The 13464-nt window shown below is 34.2% G+C and overlaps 1 protein-coding gene across 8 annotated transcripts in view; it reads left to right on the forward strand.

Moving 5' to 3' along the window:
• The window catches only part of LOC119642820, a 180383-nt gene extending 170807 nt beyond the window's left edge, over nucleotides 1-9576 (forward strand). For 6 of the 8 annotated variants that reach the window (XM_038042100.1, XM_038042141.1, XM_038042105.1 and 3 more), the window contains 7 exons: nucleotides 2693-3054; nucleotides 4258-5148; nucleotides 6399-6805; nucleotides 7295-8538; nucleotides 8641-8711; nucleotides 8795-8895; nucleotides 8949-9576. In XM_038042100.1, coding sequence (XP_037898028.1) covers nucleotides 2693-3054; nucleotides 4258-5148; nucleotides 6399-6805; nucleotides 7295-8538; nucleotides 8641-8711; nucleotides 8795-8895; nucleotides 8949-9222 — 3350 coding nt within the window. In that variant the 3' untranslated portion in view covers nucleotides 9223-9576. Of the gene's footprint in view, nucleotides 1-2692; nucleotides 3055-4257; nucleotides 5149-5248; nucleotides 5321-6398; nucleotides 6806-7294; nucleotides 8539-8640; nucleotides 8712-8794; nucleotides 8896-8948 lie in introns of those variants that run through there. The other 2 variants (XM_038042128.1, XM_038042149.1) reach the window with 2 other exon arrangements.
• Nucleotides 9577-13464: the final 3888 nt, after the last annotated feature.

Below are 13464 nucleotides of genomic sequence, written 5' to 3' on the forward strand. Positions count from 1 at the left end.
GACATAGAAGTATATGTAATCTCAAATAAAAAAAAAACAAAAAAAAAAACAACTCTCCTTTTGAAACTGAGTAACACCTACACTTAGACACACATAATATACATACATGTATATACATAAATATATAATTGCTTTAAATAAAGTTTTGTATATATTTTTCATTAATTTCCCGTATTACACCGACCAATCCCCTTTAGAATGCTGCACAATGAGTCTAATTTGGTTGTTTTCAATTAACAATAATGCCGTAAGCTTGTGATCTGGAAAATATTGCAACTGGAAATATCTTGCAAATAAATCTTTGCGAAATCAAAGGACGAAATATTCACTTGGCCTACTGCGCGCTTATCTCTCCTCCTAAAACATAATATTTATTAATTTTAGTGTCAATAGCGCAGTATTAGTCTCTATTGATTCACTCTATCATTTCGCTGACAATATAGAGAATAACGCATCAAAGATTTAGTATATTATACATGTCTATCTACATTTATCCGTATGAGCGTCCGCTTACTGAAATAATCATCAAAATTACAAAGAATAGGCCAAAGAGTGCGACTAAGTGCATCTGATTCAAATATGATATTCAAATGGGAGCAGTTTATGTCTGCAAAAATTTGCAAACTTAACCTTACTTTGAAAGCAACCAAAAATTCCAAAATACTTTCCTTAACAATGCATACTAAATATGACTGAGAATTTAACAAAATATGTATATTTACCAGAGTTATATATAAGAATTTTGCGCGAGCATAAATATGATCGCAACGCATATTAAGATGTACGCAATCAGCAATAAACTAGATTAGCCGCGAGAAGAGCAAGCAGGCGAAAAACAACAGAAGTTCGTTTAAATTATCTAAGAGTGTAAAGCTAAGCAAGAGCGCGCATATTTATTCCAAAACTGAACCGAAAGCTACCTATTAGATATTAATGTTAATATTAAATATAAATTATAAAATCGTTACCTTCGTCTAGATTTCCTTATTCCACTAAGGTTAGGTTGAGAAGCAAGGCTCAGTTAAACTAACCAGAGGAGAATAGTTCAACATCTTGTAAAAAAAGAGTGAGAGTGTCTACACCAACGCGAGAAGAGATGGTAAGGTGTTTGTATAAAGAGTTCCCTGATTGTAAATTTGTACATGCATTGCCTTTAGGGAGGGGTAATAAGAAATTTGATAGCTTGATTGAAATCCTTGCATTTTGATTTTAATAAATTCTACATGTAATACTGCAAAGCCGACCGAGATTCTATGTCGTGGCCGTCTTCAAATTTCTAACTCAAGCTGAATTTTAAAGGAAAACACAGCCGCCACAAACTTTTTCTCATTGATTTTGAGCGAGATTCTTATGCAAATTCCCATTCTTCGCTGTTATAAAAGCCAAGTTCTCTGCCACACATTTACATGTGTTCTAGCATTTTTAATTACTAATTTTAATTAAATTCTCTTCACGAGTTTATATTTCGCAAGTACTTACTATTATTCGTTTTATTGTTTTACAAAAATTGGACAATGATAACACCAACTGGTTTTCTCACGCGGTCCTAATTTACTAAATCATGCAACTCGTCCGCATTATTAGTCCGTATAGCTGAACGATGCACAATAAATTGATTTAAGAGTGAAAATTGCTTGAACCCTGGACGATTGGTTGTATCAGCGGCTTACCGACTGCGAAACTGATCAAAATTGCTCTGCATACCAAATGGACTCATCGTTGATTATTATGGCTAGCCCTGTAATTATAATACGTTTTGTGTAAATCTGTAAATAATCTGTAAATTGAGATATTGATTGAAATCAGTCATACGCACACACATGCATATATTATGATGGAAAAATAATGCTCACAATTTGTTTGTAAATTTACAAAATTGACGGTAAATGCTCAAAATGGGTTTCATGCAAATCAAAAGTATTAAAAAGAACAAAGGAAAAGATCATCAGATTAACAAAAAAAAAGAAAAAAAAAAGCAAAAAAAAAGAGAAAAAGTAAATAAATAAATAAATAAAAAAAATATGTATTAATAAATCGATACATAATTAAATAAGTAATTAATTAATTTTAAATTTAAATTTAAACATATTATTTTTGGAATAATTTTGTGGCTGCTGGTGGGCGAAAACTTTTACTTCAAATATTTTAAATATTTCTTTTAATAAGAGTTGTGTGTTTTTCAATGTGCATTGTAGTAAATTGGTAAAAGTAACTAACTATTCATTATAAATAATTTATTAATTTATTAATTTATTAATTTATTTATTTGTTTTTCGTTTTTTAGTTGTAAACGTTTTAACATAATCTGAGTTGCATGTTTTCATTTCTCCCCCCACTTAGTTGCAAATGATAATTAATTTGTTTGTAGCTTCTTGCCTTTGAAACACTCTACCTTTTTTAACTTTATTATAAAAAAAATTATTTAAAAAAAAAAAACAGCTTTTTATTATATTGTATGTCAATGATTATCTAAATGTAGTGGAAATTATCGACACTTCTTTAGTTCTGCTATTCTTTTCATTTGAAAGTATTCGTAATTTAGTTTCTTGATAATTTGTACAAAATTCAAAAAAAAAAAAGAAAAGAAAACCAAAATTCTAAAAACTCTGTATAAATGTTTCTTTTTGTATTTGAAAGCGGAAAAATGTGATATTAAACGAAGAAAATTTATTTTTTCATGAATGCTATCTAGGTTCACCTTCGCCTCGCAAAAAACGCAACAATTCTACGCCAGTTAAGAAGAACGCAGCGGAAAAAAAACAAATACTGCAACAATTAGTTTCCCCATCAGCCGCCCAAGCCAAGCCCAAAGTTAGTTTGGGCGAATTGATATCCTTGTCGGAGAGTCGTATACGAGCCTCTAACGTCGATTCCGAAAGCGATATGAAAGAAACTACTTTCTCAGAGAATACGGGTTCTTTGACTTCGGCCACCATGGAACGCGTTATCCTTAACGATCCCAAATTAGAGAAGAAAGTCACATTCGCTCGCTTATTAAGTAAAGTATCAGCGGAAATGAGCTCGGGTTCTGAGGTAGATATCGGACCAATTGCGGTAAGCTTTCGGCTCATATAAAAATTATTACATTTTTTTTTATATTTTATTTGGTCTATTTTTCCTCATTTTGTTTAATCGACGCTAAGGGATGTGATTCTCAGGCAAAGTATAAATCAAAATATTTAAGATCAGATTACGGCATAGAGGAAGAGTGTGAAGCATTTCTCTAAATTTACACGAAATTTCTAAAGAATCGTTTTGGGTTTGTTTGATTATCCGTCACAAGCACTCATGCAAAAAAACATGTTTTTCATAATTTTTTCCAGTCTCTAATCACAAATTTCTTTGTTCTCTGTGCAAAACGTATAGTTTTTTATGAATACTACTTACGTACACTGTTGTTCATAGATTTCCGCGATACTTTATACACACGTGCTCGCTTTTACACGACTTTTTACAATATCGAATTGAAAAAACAAAAAAATGGTAAAAATAAACTCTTTGACTGGAAATATCTTGTACAGTCAGCCACTTCCTTTTTTTTTTTTTAAGTTCGCTCGATGCACACTTATTTGGGGTATATTTACTAATTAATAACTGATAGTTCCAAGCAGAGTTTTTCAAATTGACGCGGTACGTTTGTTTAATTTTCTTTTTTGAGGTTATGTGAAGATATTTGTTTTAGTTCCCTTTGACGTTTCATCTTATCATGGTCTACTAATTGACCACAGTACGATTACAGTAATAAAATAATTTAAATGACAATTTTCGAAAATTTTATCGGCCGCGATTCTATGCGTAAAATGCGTTGCTTTGTTTTATTTGCCGCTTCGTGACAAAAGTCTTCTTATTCCGGTTTTATAAAACACTTTAGTTCGGATATATATTGAAATAAAATATCGAGCTGGCAAAAAAAAAAAAAAAAAAAAGTGTTTGATACCATTTTATGAGGTCGGGAAATAAAATTAAGTTGAAACACGCTTGATACCCATGTGTTTGCTTGTGTTCGTCTGAGGATCAGCACCCTGTTCATATCGTCTAAATAAGTTTTGCTTTTTATCTGTTCAAATTCAGTTCCCCTAGGATGTCACTTTATTATAATGTCATTTTTATTTTAAACCTCTCTCTTCTCTTTCTCTCTCTCTCTCTCTCTCTCTCTCTTTCTCTCTCTCTCTCTCTCTCTCTCTTTCTCTCTCTCTCTCTGCCTCTTCAAAAATTTTATGCCCAACTTTAATGCAATTATTATGCCATATATGACAGGCAAAACGCAATTCAAGTGCTATAAGTCTACCGACTGACTTACAAATGCAAACCAGTTCTATGCCACCCTCACCATGCACCAACGATATACGTTCGCCTCACAGCACCTCATCTAATCATGGCAGCGATTCGCTTTCCAGTTCTGATCTGGCGCTCACCGATTTCGGTTTGCGTTCTATACAAACTAGTGCCAGTGAAATTACTAGCACTAGTAATCATCAACTGTCGTTGGGTGGTATGCCGTTGCGTGGCCGTATTGCAGCTGGCTCACCAGCTCGGGCGAAAGTGTCTAGCGCTGATTCTATACTTGCCATGTTCCGGAATTTGGCCACAACCGTACCGACCATCTCCAAAACAACAGCTACGGCTACAGTGCCTTTATCGGCGACGGTGTTTGTATCTCCCTCCACAACACCCACCGTTTCAAGTCCGCAAGACGATGCGCCCGGTGATGATGAATCTTCCACATCGTCTATGCATACACCGGTGAGCTTATCAAGTGGACCGCCCGATTCACCAGTGTTCTATCGTCAAACCACAACCATAGAAGTGCCTGTACTAGACGTTTTAAACGCACATAAAAGTTCATCCAGTTCCTCATCAGTAGCATCCACATCTTCAACAAATATGCTACACCCACCGACCATACTGCTGGAGATACCCATCAGTGGCATCAATAACAAATGCCTCTCGCCTATAAGAGAAATGCCGACGCCAATACCATCCCCGGCCCTAACACCAATAATGATGCGTCCTCAACGTTCGAATAGTCCAATATTCCAACAGGAACCATCATCTGGTGCAGAGTTTACTGATGATGATAATGACGATGATGACGGTGATGATGATGAAGACGAAGAGAAAAGTGATCGGAGTGATACTCAACTATCGGTAAGTCATGCAATATATAAAGATTAAAACGGTGACGAACCAAACAGATAATAAAAACCTGGCATTTTTTGAAACTTTTTGAACATCACTCTCTTCCTAGGTTGGTTCTGATGATGGAATTTGTATAGATTTCGAAAATAATCACAAAAATCGACGTTGGTTCACTTGAAAGGCAATAAATATTTAATGAATATAGTCCTCTGAGAAAAAATAAAACGATGTGTGGCTGACACGCTCGTTTGAAGTGAAACTTCAAAGGCATTGAGATAGAAACTTGTACGATAACAAAATATTCAAAGATTATGTATTTGTTTCCTCAAAATATATTTGTTTTTCTTAAAGCTTATATCTGCACTACACTCTAAAAATTATACAATGGAATTATGACTCTGATACACAAGCTCAGAATATTGCCTCAGTATATCTATACTCTACACTATTTGTGGTGCAAGGATATATTAAGTTCATGCGGATGTGTAACACGCAGAAGGACTTGAGATACATCCACCTTTGAACATTTGTCCGTGTTAGGTTCTTCCGTTCAACGCTCAGATCGCATTTAGCATGTCTCGGTGAGATCCTGCCGAAGCACGAACGGTATTGAAAATTATTCGGATCGGACCACTTTCTCGACCAGTCCCGATATAACGCCTTATTTTGAAAAATCATTATAAGAGTAACTGTATTAAGCGAAATAGTGCAGAGTATTTAATGATGAACCGTAGCCGACGATAGCTCGAATACTTGTTTTTTGTTTATTTTTCTAAACTCACAGTATACACAAATTATACCCTTGGTAAAATCAGTTATGCACAACAAAAAAGCAAGTCACTTTCACTCACTTCCTAGTGCACATCACAGTGAAATATTTTTACACCATCCGTCCGTTTTAACGTGAACGGCATACGAGCAATAATAGTACTTGCGCTTGTAGTAAAGTGGATGATGATGATGATGATGATTGATGAAAGTAAAATGATTATTCTTGACAGTTTCGCCGCAAATTCCGGAGGACGTCGATTGCAAGTTTTATCACAAATATCTCGTGATAGCTCTATGAATTATGTTAACTTTCTTACTTACTTTGCCGAAACGAAAGAAGTTTCACTTCGAAAAAAAATTTAAATTAGTTATTGCTAGTACCCAATTAGTAAGCTTCATGAAGTTTCAATGCTAAGCTCGAAATCGTAAAACTTTGAAGTACGATGAAATTTTTAAGAATGGTTCAATTTTGCTTTTGTTCATTTCAGGACAAACTAGTTGCCGGCCATTCTAAGGAAAAAATGCGCCTAGTGGACTCAGATGTAGAAACAACGCCAACTGACACTTGTACTACATCTATAGCGGATTTTAATAAACAGACGAATTTTGATGTTGGCAGTAAGCTATCACCATTAAATATAACAGCAGCCATTGTCGCACCGATGGAGGCTCTTGTATCAACCTTACCCAGCATTACTATTGACATCGAGCCACCGACACCGGAAGAGAAGCAATCACGTCCTCGTGACTTGGTTATACCTACTCTGACCGTGGAACAGGCTAGTCCCACCAAAACTCACCATCCCATGGTTATATTACCAGGATCACCACCGCCACAGCGTGCCAGCATAGGTGAAACGAGTTTTATGTTTCCAAATAAACAGCAACAAAAAAGGTATAGATGTAGATACACGATGGCACATAAACGCTGATCTTGCTCTCTTTACTCACATACAAACGTTCTTCCCGCAATCTTAAAAGAAACTAAATAATTATCCCATATCTCTTAATTAGTTTGATTTTTCCGTTATGCATATAATTTATTGTACGTAAATCTTACTTTTGTTTGCGTCAATATCTTTGAATTGATGATAGATATAGAGTAGAGTTTTTTGTATTACTTGTTAAAGTTTAGAAACTGGCTTCTCCATATGCAGATTATAGGACATATCTAGATATTAATCTAAATGAGAATTTTAAATGTTTTCTCTTAGTACATATATATATATATATATATATATATATATATATATATCTATATACGTATTTGTATTTATTTAGCCTGGTGTTTCTAGAAAGCAAGTGTAAATCTTAATCTATTTAAACAGCTTCAATCGTGTCAAATGGCTTACGGAATGCATGCTTCGACTTATTTTCATTCCAGGCTCTTAAAACAATACGAGAAACCCACTTCGTTGGAATATTCATTTACACCACCCATGATAACAGTGACTTCAAATATGAGCGAATTAGAATCGGACATTGAGCCCCTATCCCCGGCTACCAAAGTCACTACCGGTAACGGTCTGGTTCCGCCAAATCCAGTTGGCATGTGTTACCTGAGCCCTTTCGCCATGTGTACACGAGCAGATCGAACTATATCCGAAAGCAACTTGAGCTCGTCGGGTTACTCTAGTATGGCCAGCCCAGGGCCAAGCCGTTGCGGTTCAAATAATCCTTTATATCCTAATGAAATGGATGAACCGGGTAGCGGACATGCGAGCGCGAATCTCTCACTTCATGTTAATTTATTGAATAGACGGCGGAATTCGGCTTTACCAAGTTGCAAGGAAAATATTAGTAACGGAAAGAGTGCAGCAGAAACTGCAGAAGGAGGAAGTGCGGAACATTTAAACACGCACCGTCCTAGATCCGACTCAGAGACCTTTTCCGATGATATATTGGTCGAATCAAATGACGAAGGCATTGGCACTGATCCGGTAGATGAAAAACTTGATGAAACCCGGCTAAGTAGACATCGGTTTGATACGTTGCTAGACGATGACGTGCTAATTGAAGTAGATGAACCAACTATTTCGGTCACCGGACCCACACTTACATCCAATGCCAATACTATTACACAAATGGCGCAATTACAACTACCTTCAATTGTGATACAAATTGATGGCAACGGAGGAGAAAAATCTCTGTCACCGGTATCATCCCGTTCCGAAAGCCCTCTCAGTGAAAGAGCCAGTATGGGAAGATTCTCACCCTACTTTTACGGGCGCAAAGATCAATTGCCTTTCACTGACTCTGACGGTCTGTATGATTTTCCCTCGTCTGATGGCAAAGGCACATCAGGTCAAATGTTCTCACATCAACGTCGCAGCAGCAGTAAGAAACGTGAGCGCAAATCTTCAAAATGTTCCGCTACGCAATCGCCTACGAAACAAGTTGATATGCCATCAAAGGAATCCTTAAACATTTCTTCAACGCCCAGCAGCAGTGTTCATGTTTGCAACAAGCATTGCCATTCACATCATCACCCATGCTCCGCCATCACCGTGACCAGCCGTAAAAGTCCCAAGAGACGTTTGCAAAATCGCTATGCAGTAGCAAGCAGCTCGTCATCATCAGAAAGCTTAAATTCTACCAAAGATTTGAGTGTAAGGCAATTACCCAGACGTAAGTTTATTAGCGACTCGTACTGACAAAAGTCATATAATCCTTACATTCAATAAGTTTGTTTCTGTTATTTCATTATCATCTTTGAAATTTCTGTTTAAGGACTAAATTCCCCAAATCGTGAAAAAAGAACGCGAAGGCAGGAGAGCCTTAGTGAAGATGATGTCGCCGATGTAAGTAAAAGAAAAATTAAAGAACAAAGGATATGATTAGCGATTGGTCTTCTAACTAATTTCTTTAAAATTTGAAATGATAGGCTCTCCTAAGACGTATATCGCCAAGCATAGTCAAAGAAGACGACCCAATACGTCCCACATGTAAAATTAATCGTCTGCGAGCTATAGGAAATCAAATCAGGTATAATTTTGTGAATTTTTTATTGAATATTTATCAGTATTTTTGCTTTAAAGATTTTTAAGACGGTTAGAGAAATCGATAAAAACACGAGAACGTATAGCTTCTCCGACAGACAGTTGCCCCGAAGAGAATACCGATGATTTGGACTCTCCACGAGCTTCTTCGCCACTTCTGCAGCCGCTCTCCCCTAATAAAACACGTTTGACGTTGTGCCGACAAAAACGCTTACCAAGTGGTACGTACGGTATAACTGCGGCTGCTTTAAACTCGACCACCTGGAAGGGGACGGATCGCAGTTTAATCGCCGATGACTTAAACAGTGACTAAATAAATTTTTAACGTAAATCGTTTAATTCCACCAACAGTTCAGCGTATGTTTTTTCTTTCTTCTTATTATTGCTATATTATGATTATTTGGAATTGATTTTATTGTGAACATCTTAAGAAATGTACGCATTCAATAGCTGTCGCCACTATAGAAACACGCAACTTTTCGCATAAAAATAATTTCATTCCAATTAAATGTAATTCGATATATTTCAAGGGAAGAGAAGATATATAGAAATAATTTAATGTTGTGACGATAAGTACACTGGCTCACTAAAAACAATTATATTTTGATCTTTCAACCATAGAATACTGATTAAGATTAGTTTAAGGAATAAAGCGTAGAACAAGCCTCTACACATGTATTATAGTTAATAATAAGTAAGACCGTTATGTTCGCCTTGGGGCGGACCTTTGATACTCATCATCTTAAATCAATAGTTAAGAAATGATTAAGAATCTTGTTAATTGTGGGCATGTGATATACAGTCGAACATATCTTGATAAATATTTATATTACGTTTTATTTTTTTTTATATTTCGTATAAGTCTTTGGCCTATCGCGGAAGTGTTTGGAGATACCATCTGACACTACAGTTTTAAACAGCCTATAAGCAGCCTTTCAATCATGAGCATTACAACATCTAATTACACACAAACGGACAACCATATAGAAAGTCGGAAATTTAGAAACACTTGAAAGGTTGGTTATCCCGAGTGAAAAAATGTACTTTTCATAGAACGTAGAATACGCTATTTCTCAAGTGCTAGAAACGGAAAAACATATTTATTGAACCCGTATGCTTTGATGGGTGATGGGTATAACAATAAATAAACAATAAGAAGAAATTATATAAGCCGTACTCGCCTTGTGGATGAATTTTAAAAATACCCAACACTCAAGGTTCATTTACTTTTAAATCTTAAAGGAAGTCATTCAAATATCTTTCCAAAATATATATGCAGCGTATGTCTATAAAATGTTCTCGCGCAATCAGTTTCTCCTTTTCAACTATTATAGTTAATAAGTTTTTAATAGGATAGGTTATTGGAGATTATTTGTTACATTTCTTACGGGTTTTACCCTAAAAAGTCCATCTTACCTACTTAGAAAATATGGATTTATGCAAGCCGATTTGATTTATGGTATTCACATTCTGACTTATTTTCTCTCAATTTTTGAAAGTTTCAGTGTTCTACGCACAGATAAATGGACGAGAACTGTAGGCTGTCCAATGACTTTTCGTAGATGTTATAATTAAAAAATAAAAACAAAAAAAAATTTCACAAAAAACGTGAAAATTATTACATCCTTTTTAAGTGATAGTTGTGAGAATAAGAAGTGGTGTGCTCAACAATTGCGCTGTGTTAAATAAATAAAACTTTTTTGTTTATTAAATTGTAAAAAACGCCACAATCACACAAAATGTAGAAGAAAAAAAAAAAAAAAAATAGAAAAAGGAAACAGTCAAGATACAAAGAAATAAACCAATATTACATATTATAAAGCAATATTACCATAAAATCATTGCAGGTCCTTTTTACCTTAATAATGAACAAAAATAAAAAAAAAACCCTATTCACTTTATTTAAGTTCCCATTACACGACCACATTTATAAATGAATTGGCTTTTATGGATCACAGAAATAACTGACTATTTAATAGAAATAAACGAACGAAAAAAAAATAATAATAATAATAATAATAAAAAACTGCCGAACTTATAGTTATCTGAAACATTAACTATAACCTCCTCCTGTGGCAGAGTAAAAAGGAATTTTAAGTAAAAAAGGCGTAACAAACGCTTTCCAATTTTCAAGCATACACAACAACAACAAACAATATTATATCTGAATTTATGTTCTCCATGTATAGGAATAGACAAAACTATTCAGGTTATTTATTAATGTTGATGAACCCTGTTAATCCTTTGAACTTTTCTATGAAAACATGCCAACATCTTCAAAGCAACGCTAATGAAACTTTTTAAAACTTCATTTGACGATAAAAAAACGAACAACAAAGCTCTCTTAGCTCTTAGTTACAAAAGAATCAATTACAGAAGAAAAAAAATATATAATAATAATAATAATAATAATAATAGGTTACGCCTTTTATACTTTAAGATAACAATACCGAAAAATACCCGTAATCAGCATAAATAAACGTTTCTGTTTTCTTGGCCATCTCTCAAAAATGTAAAGCGAACTCAAAGTCCACTAAATCCGCCTGAAATAGATAACAAATAAGCAATACTCTTATAAAAGATATACAATAGTTAGATACTAATGAATGGATCGAATGTTATATTTATTAACGAAATATTTTCATAATAAGCAAAATGCACAACATTTTTGATTGTATATACATATGTATATGTATAATATATGTACATGTATGCAGTAGCTATAATATGAAAAAGAATATGAAATATAAAAAAAAAAAAATTAACAGCAGACCCCCTTATCACGCGCATAAAGAAAGTAACACTTATTTGTATCGCTTTCAAACCTTCAGACGCTATTATGTTCAACTATCAAGCACAGACTCATACGCCATCTGCACATACACACCTGTATAAGATATATATTATGTACATTAAATGAATGAAGACAAAAATTCACGAAAAACTTAATCATATTAGATTTAAACTAAAAATATGTAAAAAATAAAAAATTATTAAATAAATATTAAGATGGCTTGTATTGAGACTGATTTTATAAATAATTATGAAAAAAGAAAAAAAAAAATAAATAAATAAATAAATAAATAAATAAAAGCTAAACGTAAATAAACAAGATAAACATAAAAGACGAGAATAAGTTATTATAAATAAAATAAAATCATAAAATTTACTAAGCTAATGTATAAAATAATAAACTAATCAAAAACTGCAGAACATTCTTATGAATATCTAAAATAACTAAACGCGACCTTTTCAACATATAATGCCACTACCGATTACAGTTCAATATCTATCTTTATTATTCAATTATGCTTTTATGCCTACCACCACCATGGAAGAGTTTATTACCTTGCGGGTCGCAACTTGCTTGCAATCTCGACAGCAAGGCACAACAAGTCTAACCGTCTCCCTATAAAGATCGCATTGTGATTTAAAATAATAAACATCATAAAAAATGAGTGCAGTGGCATTCATTTTTTCATTCATTCACTCATAATCAGGCTAACTAGAGCAAATGGTAACTGGCAATTGGCGAAAGGTATCCGATTCATCAACAATACCAAAGCCATAAGAAATAAGCCGCCCTAACGAAGCTAGGCGATTCGCGCGTTTCCTAAATGAATTATTTGGATTTTTATTTTACAAATTAAAACGCATGTAGTAAGTATCCAATGTTTGTCTCGTGACGAATACCCACGCCTTGTCAATTTTTATGCCACACACTATTTGTAGTACAAGGACATATTAAGTTTGTGCGGACGTAGACAACACGCAGAAGTACTTGAGATAAGTGCACGTTTTATTATACCAATCGATTCAGAATCACTCTCTGAAATTTAGCTCTCTCTCTCTCTCTCTCTCTCTCTCTTTTTTTTTTTTTCTTTCTTTTGCTGAATTTATCGATTGCAATTTTTGAGAAATTTGTTGAAATTTGATATACCGACTTGTTTTGATCCACCCAAGAACGAACAATATTGAAAGTGACCACATTTTCGACCATGTAACGCCTTATTTTGATAAGCAAACTGGTGTAGGGAGTTTAATGCTGAACCGTGGCCCAATGCTTTCAACTGCGTTTCAAGTTTCTTTCGCATCGTCAGCAATAACCTTAATTAGACTCAGGGGCTTAGCTGCACATGGGAGAAGAGTCCAAAATCTCGTAAATTAAACAGATTCATTCTTATTAAGCACTTGAAACATATTTACCCTATAAATAGATCCGAATACATTTTAGCGAATTTACTGAGTTGAATGAAAAAAATTCAATGTACGAACACGAAATTCCTACCTTGTTGTTGAATGTTAAGAATCTGCTTATAGTCGAAAAATGTAATCGAAGAATTCGAAATAAATCTTTAGGGTATTTTTACAGTTCACGTTTGAATTTGAAGTGTAATCTGAAAGCATCAAGCAAACATTTTATGTAAGAATGATTTTAATCATAAAAAATTTCCATACCTTTAATATGTTGTGCATGCGCTGGCTGATGTGTAATCCACAAATCGTCACAAAACGAGCAGAAGTCTCTAGTTAATTAACTCAATGTGCTGATAAT

Source organism: Glossina fuscipes, unplaced genomic scaffold, assembly GCF_014805625.2.
Source record: "Glossina fuscipes isolate IAEA_lab_2018 unplaced genomic scaffold, Yale_Gfus_2 0, whole genome shotgun sequence".
NCBI lineage: Eukaryota > Metazoa > Arthropoda > Insecta > Diptera > Glossinidae > Glossina > Glossina fuscipes.